This window comes from Arvicola amphibius, chromosome 5, assembly GCF_903992535.2.
Source record: "Arvicola amphibius chromosome 5, mArvAmp1.2, whole genome shotgun sequence".
NCBI lineage: Eukaryota > Metazoa > Chordata > Mammalia > Rodentia > Cricetidae > Arvicola > Arvicola amphibius.
In genome coordinates, this window is record NC_052051.1 from 154805536 (window position 1) to 154823148 (window position 17613).

General features: G+C 49.4%; 1 protein-coding gene across 3 annotated transcripts in view; it reads left to right on the forward strand.

The window, feature by feature from the left end:
* LOC119814432 (myelin basic protein) overlaps positions 1-17613 on the forward strand; it is a 107934-nt gene that overhangs the window by 84931 nt on the left and 5390 nt on the right. For 2 of the 3 annotated variants that reach the window (XM_038330154.1, XM_038330155.1), the window contains 4 exons: positions 11033-11134; positions 13368-13403; positions 13794-13826; positions 17224-17346. In XM_038330154.1, the coding sequence (XP_038186082.1) occupies positions 11033-11134; positions 13368-13403; positions 13794-13826; positions 17224-17346 (294 nt within the window). The remainder of the gene's footprint in view (positions 1-11032; positions 11135-13367; positions 13404-13793; positions 13827-17223; positions 17347-17613) is intronic. The other variant, XM_038330156.1, reaches the window with a different exon arrangement.

The window sequence follows — 17613 nt, forward strand, 5'->3', positions numbered from 1 at the left end:
TCTGTTATCTGTGGGTTCCCATTTTCATTCAAATGGGGTTTGAAGACTGGCTTGAACACACATTAGGGCCAAGGTAAAGCAGACAGGAGTTATTAGGTGCTATATATCGTATTTCCATGTCTACTGTGAGGGAAAACAGATGTAAGCCAAATCTAGAGGCAAGACCCTGATGTATTCTACCAGGCAACAGAGAACTGTCTCAGGACCCGTGCGCGGAAGTTACCCCGGCCTCCCTGATACACCAGGGAAAGCACAGTCACGGTTCTGGGTCTGTCCCCCATGGCAGGTAAGCACAGAGGCCAGTGTCTGTCTAACAGCCCCGGATTTTCCCTCTCAGTTGCAAGCCCATGGGACTTTCCTAAAGATTGTCTACTCTCTCATGTGGGCGATGTCGTCCTCCAGCACTGAGGTTGTCTTCGTAATGTTAAGAAAGGTGATGATGAGTCACAGGTATGGATTAGCCTCAGCCATAGGGAAAGCCCAGCCAGGCCTGGCCTCACTCAAGGTTTCAGAAAGACTCTTGACTCTTGTCATTCAGGATTCTGTGACTTGAAATGAGCTTGCTAAGGAGATAAAGGCTCTAGGTGGAGGCCTCAGGCTGGGCAGCAACTTAAGGCATCTGGAGCCGCTCTCTCTTTTGCAAGTCAAAAGCTCAGAGGACACAGGGTGAGCACTGCTAGTAGCTGTGAATGCTTCTTCCTGGCTTTGTAGCCAGGACACATCCCACGTACTCTGCTAAGAAGGTACCTCTCTGTTTGTGTCAGTGGAGAGATAGGTACACACGCATGCCACTATATTGTGTGTTCCTCTCCCACCCTGCCTCTTGCTCTCCTAACACACCGGCAGGCCCTGTAACAAAAACCCACGTTCTGTGAAGGAGGTCACACCCAGTTGGTCTCAGTACAGCTTTGGCCTCCTCAAGCGCCAGACTCCCTGCTAGGCATTCTTCAGTTCCAAGAGACTGCGACATTTCTTGGGGCCATGCTTGTTCTTTGGAGCCTGAGGAACAAGTAGAAAGGAGCGGAAAGAGATAAATAGGAGAGCATTTGAGAAAAGCAAAAATTCCAGAGCGGGGAAGGATGTGCACCTCAAAGTGGCAAATAGCTCCCCAGAAATGCATAGACAGGTCTTGCATACCCCATCTGGGCAGCCTTCCTCTCCCTTCCTCCGTTCCTGCCTTGTGGATGGTTGGCATGGCCTGGCCATGTAGCGTATTCTACTATAGGGGAACATGATGAACAAAACGAGGCAGGAGCTAAGGAGACCCTATCCATGAGGACTGCCTCTCATTGCCTGGGGAAACAGTGGACAGAAAGGGCCATCTCCACTGTCCTCAGAACCCTGGGGGAACAGTGGACAGAAAGGGTCATCTCCACTGTCCTCAGAACCCCGGGGGAACAGTAGACAGAAAGGGCCATCTCCATTGTCCTCAGAACCCTGGGGGAACAGTGGACAGAAGGGGCCATCTCCACTGTCCACACCCCCAGGTGCTTTATCTCACTTCATTTGGAAAGCTTCTTAGTCTCTCCTTGCCAGCCTGGCAGGGTACCATCCAGCCATCACCACGGCACGGCTCAGGAGCTTTCCCAAAAGGCCCGCACTGCATCCAACCCACCAGCTCTGGGATTCTGCAATCTTTGGTCATAAAGCAAGAATCAAAGACCTGAGGGTTAGGTCTCGTTCTACCAGCCAGTCTGCAGAGGAATGTCTCTGGGCTACGGCCTTCTCAGAGCTAGGCTTGCTCAGTTGGGAAGCGGCTGTGACCAGAGAGAGGCCTGCTAGAGAGGACTTGGTGCTGAACAAGTAAGAAAGATCTGTGTGCTCAGAGCAGACTTCCTGGTAATGCCATGGGCAGTTTCACCTCTGTGTACTCAGTTCCAACCTGTACTAGAGGACCCAAGGTCGCCTCAGAGGGCATGCTGAACCTGCAGGCTCCAGGGGCTCCATCCACCCTGTGCTGCTACAGCCTTCGGGCACTGTGTTTCCGCTCTTGAGTCTGACTCCTCAGCTGTTAAATTGAGAGTGTGATTTAATTGGAACACACTACAGAGATTGTCTGAAGACTCCCAGCCCACTGGTCTTCTGTCTTCAGGAGAGGTTCACATCAGGTGAGGGGGTCTCAATCCTCCTGAGGTGGAGGCAGAGCCTCAGCAGGCACCAGGCTCCTTAGACCGTCCTCCACCCCAGGAAGTGTAGCCTGCAGGTCCAGGTGCTGCCCAAACAGAGTGATTCCCCATGTACTGGGAGCCCACTTGGCTGTTTGATGAATCTGACTTCCTCCTCATTGCCCCACTCATGGCTCTGGGTAGATATGGATGGGTTTTGTGGCTGCACATGGGAGTGGGTCCTCAGTCTGTCTTTGGAGCAACTGTTGGCCAGGACAGGAGGCCAACTCTCTGCCTGAAGTCCAGCCATCTAGCACAGGGATGTTTGTACAATCCCCGAGCCTGTTCTGAGCTCAAAGCCTTGGTTCTCTAGAAAGTCTGTCTTTGTTTCACTGTCTTTCCAAAGAAACCCCCAGACCCACACATTGTGCAAACGGACACAAACTTCCTAAGCCGCAAAACCAGGCACATCCTACAATCCCAGCACTAGGGGAGGGAAGGGCAGTCATATGTTAAAGCCCAGCCAGGGCTACATGGCATGACCTTGTCCCCAAAGAAAACAGCTCCGTGTCATCAGTGTTTGGCTTATACTGCTAGTGTGACTTCTGTTTGGTATTTGTATTTAATAGTATGCTTTGGATATAATGGGATCTCAAGAACAGTGGGTACCTGGAAGCAGTGAAGAAATGGAAGTATTAAGGCTCATTCTACTTCCCACCGTATTTAGAAGGAAGCAGGACCGAAGCCCAGGAACTAAAGGATGCTGGGGCAAGGTGCCTGACCTACTCAAGGAGGAGAGGCAGAGCAGTCATGTCTGCTAACAGCCTGCAACTCCCACAGAGCCCTTGGCCTGCCGCCGTCACTCCTTTTCGGGGGAGCCACTGGCCAGGAGAAACCTGGAAGCAGGCATCAGAACTGGGCCCCGCTGAAGCCTAGAAATACCTGGCCTAGAGTGCACCCAGTTAATCCCAGAAGTGTGTGGGACCACCTGGGCTTTCTGTCTGTCTTTCTGGTCAAGTCTGAATCTCAAGTGTGCATCCCAGGAGGTAAGAAGTCCAGAGGACTTACACTGCCAAAAAAAAGGGGGCAGAGTTGCCAGAGAATGCCACAGTATCTTTGTTCTCTACGTCCTGGAGCAACATGAGGGTGCCAGTGCCCCCCCCTCCCAACATTGCAGCAACAGTGGTTGCCCCTCCCCCGCTTTGCAACAGTATCAAAGAAGCTTTCACTTCACGATTGGCTGAAGGTCAAACTCTCCATCTTGGGAACCGGACCCTGGAATGTGTGGCAAAGCATCATCCTTCCACCAGGGACATAAGGATGGACACTGGTGGTCCCCAGTTGTCCCCACAGCAGATAGCATCCCCATCTCGTAGGGACTTGAGGGGAAATACAGGACAGTGAAGGCAGTAGACATCCTAAAGTTTCCACCCACACAGGAAGTCTGTCCACACCTGTCCAGAAAGTGAGAAAAGCCACGCGGATGCAGCCTGCTTTCTGTGAAGGAAAGGGTCCTCTTTCATGAGTCACAGCGTCAGTGACGTGGAATACACGTGTTCTGGCACCAGGCAAAGACCCAAAAAAGGGAAGACTGCTCACTCATCACCCCTAGACCCCAGAATTTAAAATGCATGGATTTTGCTAGGGGCAATAAGAGAGAGAGAACACTCCCTCCAGAAATACATTAGAAGCAATTTGATCACAAACGGCATTCTGGCTTCTTCTGTGAATGTAAACAAGGCTAGGACTTAGGCCAGCCAGCCGTGAGAAGGACACACACATGCTGAGATGTCTTGGGGCAGTCGGGGTATGGGGAGTCAGAAAGGAGAAAGAAGGCCTCCCGTTGTAGGCAGCATTTCTCTATCATCACCGGAGACTTTTGTCAAATATTTTGGTTGCCCTTGGCCCTCATTTCATCCATGCCCCTGACATCTAAATGGATCACAGGTAAGCTGGCTGTTGAGCCCTGCCGCTGACTCCCAAGTATAAAGCAACTGTGACCATCAGACGTGAAAGCAGGAAGCTAGCCATGGCCTTCTTCTCTGGAGACAGCGTTAAGAAGGGGAACTGTTCCCAATATTTCCAGGGCATGGAGAGTGTGAACCAACACACAAACTTTAAGGCAGGAGAGACAGCAGAGGCCAGTCCTGCCGGAGAAAGCCTCTGTGGGTGTCAGATGGGAGGAAACACGGTTGCAGTACATTCACCTACACAGGGACGAAAATTTTTTCTCAAAGCCACAAGCTCCTCCCAGGCCTCGCAGAGCAGCCTCCCCAAGGTCCCAGCCTCTGAGTTCAATTAAAGACAGTTAAATGCTAATTAAGTTCCTCCCTCACTCTGGGAGGCACTAATGAGAGCTCTGTGGACTGTGGTGTCCTGACGCCACCACGCGGCTGTTTGCAACCTTCTGTGAGGTCAGGTAGCAGAGGGCTTGCCCAGCCCGTGCTTAAAACTAAAAGTAAAAAGAAAGGAGTGTGTATCAGAAGGTGACTTGGTTTGATTCTGTCTCCCGAGGGCAGAATAGAATGTCCCTAACTGCGGGTGTTGCGGACCAGTTTTTCCTTCGACAGAAACTAACAGGGTCCTACATTTTAATTACATGGAAATGAAACCATTCCTATGATAATGATGGGAAATGCTCCTGTCATTAACCTTAACTGAGATCATATTTGCAAATCCAACTTAATTAGGAACTGATTTCCCGGACCCATTGGGCTCCATCCATCTACAATACTCGGGATTTTTCCCCCAAGATATAAACAATTTTTTTCTGGCCCACAGCTTCAGAACTTAATATAAATCTGCAAACTTTGAAATAACTAGGTAAACTGTGATGTTAAACTCTCTTCTTCTCCCACATCTCCCCCATTTTGGCTGGACGACAAGCCAGCAGCCTCCTGTGTCTGCTGCGGATAGCAGATCCTCCCGCATCTCTAGGCCCACCCGGCCAGGTTTGCTGCAGGGCCTGGGCTCCCGAGGGGCCTCAGCAGGAAGGTCCTTGGACCCCTTTGCGTCTCGGTTTCATGGTACAAACGAAGGCAAGCAGAGCAACGGTGATTGGATTCAGGTCCGTGAGAAACATAGCATGCCCTGTGTAAATGTGAGCGACCTTCGGTGTTCACACAAATCTGTTTAGACACAGGAGAAGGGAGAAAGTGTAACCCCAGATCCTAGGTGCTGCTGGTCATGCTTCCAGGCAAGGGGTTGGTGGGGGAGGCATTTCTCAGGCCAGAAATTGGGATCTTTATTTTCCCTGACGGTAAAAGCCTAGGCCCGCTTCCTTATGCAATGGCTGACGTGACCGAGAGTCACTCATGACCGTAGTCTTCTGCAAAGTGAGGGTGTTCTCAGGCTGTTTTCAGGGAGCAGGCTCTCTTCAGGGGAACAAGCAGCCAGCCAGTCTGATGGCCATTGATCCCCTGATAGACCGTCCAAGCTTAGGGTTCCTACAGGAAGCTGGAAAAACCTGAAAAACCCGTTCCCTGCCCTCTGCAGAGAGTGTGTCTGAGTGCCCCCTGCTGGTGATGGGCACTGTTTCCAGCTAAGGGAAATTGTCATTTTTCAGAAACAATCTAATAGAGGAAGCACGCAGCTCAGAGATCAATGACCTGGTTGGCTGGGGGTCCCTTCCACAGCTCCAGAGCAATTCATCGTCATTTGGCCTCAAAAGATTTGTTGTCGTGTTTCCTTGTTAATATGGTGCATAGCTGAATTGACACAAAATGAGGTTCCTGATATAATACCAAGAAAAAAGAAAGAAAAAAAACAGACTAAGAGAAGACAGTGTGCAGTAGGACGCCATTTAAGAGCATTTGCAGCACAAAGTCTGCCTCTCTCACAGCAGGGCACCAATTATCCATCGCCTACTTGTAAGTACGCACGATGAAATTTTTTTAAAACAAGACTAGTTTTGCCGGCCCTCGCTTGTTCCAAATGTTCACCTCCAAACACAACCATGGTGCTCAGGTGGGCCAGGTGGCAAGACCCCCTCTAACCCACTCAGATTCCGGAGTCATTGGCCAGCCAATACTGGCCTGGGCCCTGTGGCCCTTCTTACTGGTGGCGACTTTGTTACAATGCCTGTTGGGAACCCACAGGGAGGATGTGCTGCTGGAGACAGGCTGGGCACAGACAGAGACTGCAGTCTTGGGGAACAACAATAAAACATTCAGTATGGGCTCCTCACTTAGCCTTCATGAGCACAGCAAGGCAGCTCCCTGCCAGAGAATAATTGCATGGATAGCCCATAATGAACTAAGAGACCAAAGTCCTTTCTTCCAAAGATGCCAGCTCACCAGATTGTCGGTGACCTTGCCCATCACCAGGACTCTTGGGCAGACACTGAATATTCCTACACGGAATATAGAGTGGGTCCCGTGGGGGTTTTACCTATAATGAATTGTATTTTGACAAAGATTTAGGGACACCTCAACAGAAAAATGGAGATCTTTTCAACAGGCGGTCTTGGGAAAATTGGACATCCACCTGCCAAAGACCACCAACAGCAGAAGGTACTTCAACTCAACCCTCAACTTATGCGAAAGTCGCCTGAAACTGAATCATAAATCTCTACGGATGCAGGAAAGTTCTAAAATCTTAAACGAAAACATAGGAAACAATCTTCTTGATCGGGGTAGAAAAGGGTTTCCTAGACCTGACATCAAAACTGGCTCATCAAGAAAATAGGAAAATTAGACCCATTAAAGTTTGGTGCTGTTTGTGTGAACACTGTTAGCAGTGTGCACAGACAAGCTACAGACCGGGAGAAAATATCTGTACCTTTGTGGAGTCTGAAGGTAGAGCTGTGGTACTGGAGGCCTGAGCGAGAAAGGCCAGGGCTTACCTAGGACAGATTCTGCTAAAGAAGGAAGGGTTGCGTGGGCTGAGTGACGGTGGATGCATAGTTGCTACTGAACTGTATATTTAGAAATGGCTAAAATGCAACCCTGTGTCCTGCGTATTTTAAGAACTCAGATGCAGCCCTGGTCTGGCCCATGCAGCCTCTTGCCCCAGCCCAGGATGTTGCTACTGTGGCAACTGAGGTGGGCTCTTGGCTTTTGCTGTACTCACCATAAAGCCAGGTCTAGATTGGGGTATGTCCCAAGGCGTGACATCACTAAAGAACCGCCACCCTTTTTGTTCCTTCGCAACTGTGCCTCAGGACAATGCTGCACATGAGGAAGCCAGGGCCTGGTCTACCCAGCACCTGCCAAGGGCTTCTAGGGTTCTGACATCCGGCCCTGGAGGTGCGCTCCTGTTTCTGCACACTGTGGTAGGAGGAAGATTTTGCTCCTGCGCTCCTTCATCCTGTCTGTAGCTGCTGAGTGCCACCATGATAACCCAACAGCACCCTGGGGCCCACACAGATCCGTCTTTTCCTGCTGAAAGAGTAAAACCTAGATGAAGGTGCGAGGTGTGGAAAACCAGGAAGGGTGATCCAACATGGCAATATTTGGCGCTAAAAGGTGCTGCCTGGGTCGAGAGGCAGTGGCATAGGTGGAGGGGAGGCCATTCTAACTGACTAAGCAAGAGTGGCATGTAAGGAAAGCTCCAGGGTGGAAGCTGAAGTCCAGGCTGCCTCCCCACGGAGGTTCTGGTGGGAAAACTCACAGAACAGTATCATGGCTCCATGCATGCTGTTTAAATGGCCTTGTTTTATTTTCTAAACTAACATACAGCAAAATGGACTTGCTTTGTATAGAGCTCTATGTGTTTTAACAGATTGATAGACGTGTAACTATGACCACAAAGACATATCAACCTAAGACCATCCCCCCTTCCCTGAGTAATCAAAGCTCCCTTTCTCTTTTCTCCTAACCCATGCTCTAACCTTCCTCAAAACAGAATAGGCTTTTCGGGACTGTCAAAGAAAAAGATGATACAGGTAAAATCTTCTTGAATGGATCCTGTCATTCAGCATGACTTAGAGATGCCTTGGTGTTATTTTGTGTTTCAAAATATTGTTTGTTCTATTGCTAACTAGCATTCCATTGAATGAGCATACCACAGTGCGTTCATTCTCTTGATGAAGAACACTTGAGTTGCTTATAGTTTGCAGAGATGAAAATGTTCTACAGACCTTCATGTACAGGCTTTGGGTGAGTATAAGTTCTTCATTGAAGATCTAAATTATTTTCCTTCAAATGATTAGTGATCAGAACATTCACTTAAACATAACTTTCAAAAATAAAGTATATTTCTCTTTCATCCTTCCAAGCTTGAGATGGGATTACAGGGCCATCCCGTCAATATGCAGCTGCTGCTGGGATTGCAGGGCCATCCCGTCAATATGCAGCTGCTGCTGGGATTGCAGGGCCATCCCGTCAATATGCAGCTGCTGCTTGGATTGCAGGGCCATCCCGTCAATATGCAGCTGCTGCTTGGATTGCAGGGCCATCCAGTCAATATGCAGAATTTTGTGTTTGTGTTTAGCTGTTTGCAAGAAACTGCCGAGCTGTTTTTCCCAGTGACTTCGCTAGTTTCGTATTCCTATGGCAATGCATGGGAGTTCCAGTTGCTCCCTGTACTAGCCAACACTTGGTATTGTCGGTATTTTTTCTTAGCTATCTGAACAGGTGGGTAGTCACATGTCATGGCTCCTGTTTGCATGTTCTTGGTGGTTGTTGGTATTGAGCAGTTGTTGTTCATGTCTCAGCTGTTTTCCACACACCTTTGGTGAAATGCTTCTTGAAGTGTTTTGTTCAGTTTTTAATAAATCTCAAAAGTAAAACCGTGTGATTTGGGTAGCTCCTATATTTTTACAGTGGTTTAAGTATTTTGATTCTTTTTCATTCCCATTTAGGTCAAGATTAGTTTGTCAGTAATCCTACTGGCAATTGCATTAAATAGGTAGAAGAGCTGACATCTCTATTGTTTGGGTCTTCCAATCCATGAATATAAAATACTTAACTCTTCTCTGGTCTCTTTCCTAGTTTCAAAACTAACAAATTCCTATATGGCACTATTGTGTTTTGCTCTGGGGTGCCAGGGGCTGATCCCAGGGCCTTGGTGGGAAAGTATTCTACTGCTGTGATACAGCTCAGGCCAAATTCTGAAAATGCTTTGTCAGGTTCTTTTCTGTCTTTTAAATTTTGTGTTTGTGTTTAGCTGTTTGCTGCTATCATATAGAAATATGATTGCCTAAATGTCTTTTGATTCAAAAACATCTGCAGATATAATACAGCAAAGCAAATATAATTACATTGCTGCTCAAATTTTCTGTGGAACAGGGTAGATCCAAAAGCTCAAGCCAGCTTCCTAGTCACTATTTCTTCTCGGTGTATATGCATGACCCCTAGCGTATAGATTGGTTCATGGGTAGGTCCTATATTAAAAGAGATCAGAGATCTCTGAAGCCACACAGCAGTCACCCATAGCGGATGACTCTTGCACAGTCTACTCCCTGCTTTATCATGGGCAGCCTGACCCCAGCTTTCATAGCTCTAAGGGGGTGTTGGGTAGCCTGGGAAACTCAGGCCCCTCACAGCAGCCACGGAGGGGCGAATGGCATCCTGTATCCACAGCAGGGCACTGGACACACGTGTTGCAAAAAGGAATGAACCTTAAGAGTTCTGCGGGGTGTGAGCTGGTTGTCAGGGTGGGAACAATGGGAGGGGAGGGGAAGACCATTTAGAAAGTGTCAGCTGGGCTGGGAATGCGGAGCAGGGCCTGAAGGATAAGGAGATACATGGTCATCGGGAGGCAGTGAACTTTGGTCTTTGTGTAAGAGAGGGAGGGCAAGGACTGTGTCAAAGGTCTGTCGATGTCAGGAGTGGGTGGACAGGGTCAGGGTAACTGGGAGGGAGCAGCCCCCCATGTGCAGAAATGCACAGATAAGATCACGTAGCTACAGTGTTCTGTCTGATGCTATTTATCATGAAGGCTGTGGAGTAAACGTGTGTCCATGCCCTCAGGGCGCACGACACAGAAGGTGAAGCTGTGCTAGCTGTTCAGTTCCTCACAGTGAGGCTCATGGCATAACGGGCACAGAGAAATGCTGTGTGTTTAACAACTTTATGTATCACTCAGGGAGTCGTGCCTGTCGCCCACACCCCCATAGATCCAGAGAAGCAGTTCTTGGCTTTCTGGTGGCAAACAGCTCAAGGGGCTCTCCCAACCCACATACAGAGAGACAGGATGCTCTTGGGGACCGGACTGCCTAGCTCTGACCTCTGCAGACAGTCCCCACACATCCCCCCCGTTGTCATTCTTGCTGCTGGCTGGATGAGGTTCCTCCAGGCCAGTGGTGATTCCGCGATTGTGCTGGGAGCCGCAGAGGGAGAGACGGGGCAACAGGTGCCGTCTTCTCCTGAACTATCAGGCTTCTGCCCGAGGGTGCCTGGCTGGGTGGAGCCTCTTCCTGTGTCACTGTGCAAGTTCACTGGTTTGAGCACTGAGTGACAGCCAGGAGGACAGCAGCAGGCAAAAGCAGAGCCATTCAGTCTCCCTGTCGAGCTTGTGCTCCGTCACTGCCGCTGTGCTTGCTAGAGTGTCTCACTGGCTCTATCCACTGACCCGAAACCTTCCGGTTCTGTGGACTACGAACGCTCGGGTCAGATGGACACTCACAGCGGGTATCGTTCTTTACTTCCGTCTTACTTGAGGTCGGAAAGTGTCAGTCACACATCGGCAGACTCAGAACCTGGTGACCTGAGGCAGAGGCTAGCTCATGATGCCACTGCTCCAAAGCTAATGAACAGACTACCTCTGCCCATGACGGCTTCAGAAACAGAGGGTAGCCACCTGGCAAGCTGTGGTTGTACCACCACGTATCCTCCGCCTAAGCCCCATGCCTAACTTGGGTGTCTGGCGGCACACCAGCATCTTCCCCATCACCGGGAAGCACAGAGTGGAAGCCCACCTTCCTCAGGACGGACCTGGACCGGTTATGTCCTCATCATCCTAAGTTGCTTGCTTCTCTCTTTCAGGACTCACACACAAGAACTACCCACTATGGCTCCCTGCCCCAGAAGTCGCAGCATGGCCGGACCCAAGATGAAAACCCAGTAGTCCACTTCTTCAAGAACATTGTAAGTGACCATGTACAAGGGGACCAGGAAAGCATCAAAGGAAAGGTTTCTGGATCCAAGACAGTCCTTAGCTCGCCCGCGGTGGCTTCCTGGGTTCCTTCTCAGGGTGCAGCCGACCTGAGGGACACCACCCTCAATGGGAACTTGGTTACAAGGATTCCAAGTCCCAAAGGGCACTCTTAGCTCCATCGGGCATGAAACAAACCATGTATTCTAATAAGAATTCCATTTTCCTGAAACCAGACATCTAGTTGATGCTGAGTAGAAATATAGGCTTTGTAACCCTGAGAAGGGACAATGATGGGAATAGGCATTGCCCAGGATGATTGGTGAGCAAAGAAATGCAGGGTGTGACATGTAATATAGGACACAGGACATGTGTCTATACAAATAGGATGCACAGCACATAGGGTGATGTTATCCAACTGATAGGGATAATAACAATGCCCCAGTGTTTGTTTATCGGTTATAATATGTCGCATCAATGCTGATGCTAAATAGCAGAAGGTAAGTAGATGGGTGGGGCTGCCCTATGGTGTAGGGCAGTGTGTGATTTCATTGCAATTTCTGAGTAAATATAAACTCCTCCACAAAACAAACATCTTAGTTAGCTTTCTATTGTTATGATAAGACACTAAGACCAAGGCAACTTATAAAAGGAGGAGTTTATTCTGGGCTTAGAGGTCAGAGGGTGAGTTGATGACCATCATGTCAGGGAGCCTGGCATCAGGCAGGCGGGCAAGGCGCTGGGACAATAGGTAAGAGATCAGTCTTGAGACATAATCATGAAGCAGAGAGGTGGGGAGGGGGAGATAGAAATAGATAGACAGATGGATGATAAACAGGTAGATGATAGATGATAGATAGATAGATAGATGATTGATAGATAATAGCTGATAGATAGATAGATGATAGATGATTGATAGATGATAGATAGATAGATAGATAGATAGGTGATTGATAGATAATAGATGATAGATAGATCGATGATAGATAGATGATTGATAGATGATAGATAGATAGATAGATAGACAGACAGACAGACAGACAGACAGACAGATAGATAGATAGATAGATAGATAGATAGATAGATAGATAGGTGATTGATAGATAACAGATGATAGATAGATCGATGATAGATAGATGATAGATAATTGATAGATGATATGTAGATGATTAGATAGATAGACAGACAGAAAGATGATAGATAGATAGATAGATAGATAGATAGATAGATAGATAGATAGATAGACAGACAGACAGAGCAAAGAGTGGGAATGACCCACCCCAGTGACACACCTTTTCCAACAAAACCACATCTACTAATCCTTCCCAAACAGTTCCACCAACTGCTCACATATATGTGAAGCACTCCCATATGCGCCTATGGGGGTCATCCTCATTCAATCCACCACAATAAAGTTTATGAAAAGCCAATGATGAGGGCCTGGGTGGGTAGCACACTAATTAAGAGAGCATCCTCCCTGTCTTAGGTTTGTCTTCCATTGCTGTGATAAAGCACCACGGCCACAGGCAACCTAGGGAGGAAAGGGTTTCATTTGCTTGCACTTCTGTATCATAGTCCGTCATTCAAGGAAGTCAGAGCAGGAACCTGGAGGCAGGAGCTGAAGAAGAAGCCACTAAAGAATGCTGCTGACTGACTTGCTCAGCCTGCTTTCTTACGCACCCCAAGACCACCTCCCCAAGGATGGCCCCACCCATAATAGCCTGGGCCTTCCCACATCAACGATTAATTAAGAAAATGCACTACAGATGTGCTTACAGGCAAATCTTACGGAGGGATTTTCTCAATTGAGAGTCCCTCTTGTGACGTAAGTGACTCTATCTTGAGACATAAATGACTCTATCAAGTTGACATAAAACTAACCAGCACCCTGCCCTGGCAAAGGATCTGAGTTCAATCCCTATCATCCATGTTGGGTGGCTCATAACTGCCTATAACTCCAGCACCGCCATGGCCTCCATGGGCCCCTGTGCTCACACGGACAAGCACACACAGAGACACTTTAAAATGAAGCATTGTGTTGGAGATATCAGTGGGTGCAGCATGTCCAGCCCCAGGAAGGGCATGATACAGAGGTGTGTGTTAGCTTCTGATGCCCAATAGACTGGAGCCATGTCTGCAGACGTGAACTAGTGGGGCCCTCTGAGAAAGAGTGGGACTGCCTCCAGGAGGGTGAGCCTCTGCAGCCCACACCTCTCTGTCTTCCAGGTGACACCGCGCACACCACCTCCATCCCAAGGAAAGGTAAGACCTTATATGTGCTGATCCATTGCCAGCCAATACAGAAGATTACCCTGAACTTAAAACTGTGTTCTGAATGGAACTGGGCTCAGGGCTCCCTAAATCCACCCCAGCCTTGCTCCCAGTGGGACGCAGCAGCGACTGGTCTCCAGCTCTGCATGCAAGGCCAGTGCATCCCTGCACTGTTCTCCTGAGCCAGGATCCACCACATTCTGGTCCTGGAGCTTCAGGCGGCCCTGCCAACCACTGGATCTGGTGCACTGAAGGGAGTCTGGTCCTGCCGGGGGGAACATGCCATTTTGGTGTTGCTGTTGGTTTCAGGACTTTGCCCCGGGTGATCATCACGACATCCTCACTGTTTCTTTCGTCACTGTTTCTTTCTCTTCCCCACAGGGGAGAGGCCTGTCCCTCAGCAGATTTAGCTGGGTAGGTGATGACCGCATTTCCTCTGCTTCCTCCTCCTCTGCAGCCTGCATAGCCCACTGACCTCTATGTTCTTTCAGAACCTTAACATCGCCTTCTCTTTCCTAGCCAGCCCAGCTCACCAACTGCAGCTGACAGGCTGTTTTCTGTTCCAGGGCAGGGACGAAGCCTTTCAGCATGGATTGCTGCCAGGCTGAGATCCAAGCCCTACCAGCCCCGTACCTCTTCCCAACAAGGGTTCTGGGTGCCTTCTCAGGGAAGAAGGACTATATCACACTGTAGAAAATCCCTAATTCCTCTCCAGTGGCTGTGTTGGGGGAAAAAGAGCCCAACAGACCAAACACAGAACGATGCTGGCCACCCCTTAAGACAGTACGCAGATCCAAAGGAAGAGATGCTAAATCCTGTTGTTTAGTTTCTAATACTCCCTTTCCCTGTTAGTGCGGGAGATTTGGAGTTTTGTTTGTGTCTTAGAAGTTCCTAACATGGAGATAATAAACTGCCAAGGAAGATTCCTTCGGGGTTTCAGATTTTAAGACACATGAGCAAAGTTTCCGTGAAGATTTTAATTGGTTGAAAGGCTTGGCTTCTAAACATTAGCAACACTTGATGTCTATGCCGATTTAAAATGCTTACTGATAAATCCTAACCAATTATATTGACCCCAGCTGCTAGCAGATACTAGATACGGCTCTTATCCTTGTAGACAGCTTAATTCTTGGAGCTACACAGATACACCGACACCAGCCTGTTAGCCAGAGGGGGTGGGGTAAGAGGTTTGTGTCTGTGAACAGTGGGTACAAAGGCCATCTGTGCCAGCCAAACAATACACAAGAGAATGGTTGAAGGGGGGAGAGACAGAGAGACGAGAAAGAGGGAGACAGAAGAAAGAGGGGGGTAGAACAACCGTAGGAAGAAGACAGGCAGCAGAGCCTGGGGCACACACCTGTAAGGCCATTCTCAGTAGGCGGAGGCAGGAGGACTCCCGAAAGAACAAAGGGAGCCTATATAGTGGGGGCCTCGGAGTCGCCCTGTCTCAAAAAAATAAAAAAATAAAATGAAGAGAGGGAGGTGTGCAAGAGGAAGGATTACTCAAAACACAGGAGACTCTGGTGCCCCACCTATTCCAGCGCTTTCTCACGCTGCGCAGTGAACGGCTGGCTGGAACGTTCTATGTAAATGCACGTTGGACCTGATTCTTTCTCTCAGAAGGTAAATCTTCACAACTGATGACAATGGGGTAGGCGTCCACCTGTATCCATTCATAACCCCTTTTTGTTTTTAACTTTCTGTGCCATCAAGAGACAAAGGTGATGTTGAAGGATGACATCCGATTCTACCCAGGATTCTTACTTTAGCTACTGCTGCTCATGTCTTAATTCTCTAGGTGTGGGTTGCCATGGCATTATGCAAAGACTGGGTGGGAGGGAGTGGGAGGAGGACACTTCATTCTGGCTCTGGGGAGGCCCTTTGACCCACCAGCGAACAGGTATCTCTCTGCATTCTCTAGTTTTGGTCTCTCCAGGACCCCTCAGGTCTCTCCCTGTCCAATGTTCTTCCAGGTTTTCATTGTTTCCAGGATGGCCTCTTGTCTGGTGTTTTCAGGAATTCCATCTGGCTTGCTCATGTCTCTGTTGTGTGTACCCTGGTAATGTCTAGGCTTTCCAAGATGAAAGTGTCTGGGACAGTCCACATTACTGATCTGAAAGTTCAGCTGAATTCAAGTCTCAGAGGCTCTTGGTTTGTGGGGGAAGCCATACTCTGGAACAAAGGGACTCAGCATTCACCTGCAGAAGCCTGTGTGTCTGCCTCTTAGCTGCCTGTGTGATTTGAAGGAGTTCAGGGTGCACACGTGGCTCTGGCTGGCCCCAAGGGCCCTGCTTAGACCTTTCCACTTGTCCCCATCCCTTACCTCATCAGACCACCTGAAACCAGAACAGACCCCTGGCAGCCAGGGGGTGCCACTATCTGTTCCAAACACAAGCTAAAGAGAGGATTTCTCTGTGTAACAGCCTTAGCTGTTCTGAAGCTAGCTCTTGTAGGTCAAACTGGCCTTGAATTCACAGAGGTCCACCTGCCTCTGCCTCCTGAGTGCTGGGATTAAAGGCAAGTGAGCACAATTTACATAAGTAGCAGGAACAGGGATCAATGTTAGGTCATATGGCCTGGGTCCTAACGTCCATCCTGCCCCAAGCCAGCCTACCTGGAAGTGCCTGGGATCTTTTTGTTCTCCGCAACAGCACATCTAAGATGGTGGATAGCTGGATTGCATCTCAAGATCCTTCTTGCCTAAAGCGCTTCTGTGAATCAGCAAGGCTAGTACGCTGAGGCCCAGGGCTGCTTCTGATGCTGAGCTATTAGCAGTTACCACGTTAGCAACAACAGATGGTTCGCCATTTCCTCTGGTCAAGACCCAAGGCAAAGTCTTGAGTCCTGCCCTTGAGGCAGAAGAGTCTTCCCGATCTGCACACTGGAGCTGGGTGAAGATCTTACGCAGAAGGCTGCTATCATCTCTCGAGCTGGGACCCAGAGAGTATTATATGTCCATCATCACTGTCCACTCCTGCATCCCACAGGGGGTGACTATCTTCACAGAGTGTCCTCCTTAGTGGCCAGTTCCATAGGACCCAAGTGCAAAAGTGGGCACTTAGGACTGTCCATCCTGTGAATGAAAGAGCAGCACAAACCCCGCAGTGCAGGAAACTGGGCTCACAGAGGCTCCCTCACCTGCCCGAGGTCACAAGTGGGAGGAGTTGCTACCAGGTACAGCTAGCTTCCTGCACAGTGTCAGCATCCCAAATAGGAGCCTGAATCTAGGTGTCACTAGGTCATCCTAGAGAGGCTGCCCTGGACCAGAGACTGGGAGATCAGTCTTTTACTGTAAGAAAGGTAAATCTCACAGAGTCCAGAGATTCCTCCTTCTCCCGGGCCACAGAAGCAGCAGAACATGGGTAAGCAGAATTTAACCTGTGTAAGACTAGCAGACACGAACTTAAGCGCCAGGCACAGGGTGACCCTCCAGGCCCCTGGGCTCCAGCAGCTTTGCGGGCCTTCTGGGAATGTGCTTTCTCCACTGATGAGGGCGGAGGCCCTTGATGGGAATTTGAGAGATGTTTGTCTTTTTCTCACTAAGTTGGCCTGGACGGAGTTCCGCAACAGACTGTACAATTGGGCGTTTGTGCCTCAGAAGGCACAGCACCACCTGGTCAGGCCCTCTGTTCTCCAGCTATGTCCCCTGACGGACTTGGGGACAGGCTCTTCTTCAGCCCCTCCCCAACGGAGCTCCCTGCTGCTCAGGCTCCTGAGTGACTCACCAGTGCCACCTGGTGGCTCGTGTCCTCCTGGGTAGGCCCTGGTGGCAGCTGTGAGCAGGACACTGAGCTCTGGTCTTTTCTTGCAGGGGGCCGAGGGGCAGAAGCCAGGATTTGGCTACGGAGGCAGAGCTTCCGACTATAAATCGGCTCACAAGGGATTCAAGGGGGCCTACGACGCCCAGGGCACGCTTTCCAAAATCTTTAAGCTGGTAATGTAACATTTCTACCGTGGGGAAACACCTGGGCACCTCTGTGGGAAGTGGGGGCCTGGAACCACACTCTGTGTTCACAGGCAAAACCGTGACCCCAGAGTGATGCCAGGGGTCAGGACGAGTGTTAAGGAAAGACGAATTCCAGAAGCCTCAGCTGAGCTTAGCCAAAGGTTCAGTCACCTCCTCCACCCACGACTTGCCCTCTCTTGTTCTTAGCCAACATAGCTCTCTGCCTTCCTTCTTGGTTTCCTAGGAAATTAATGT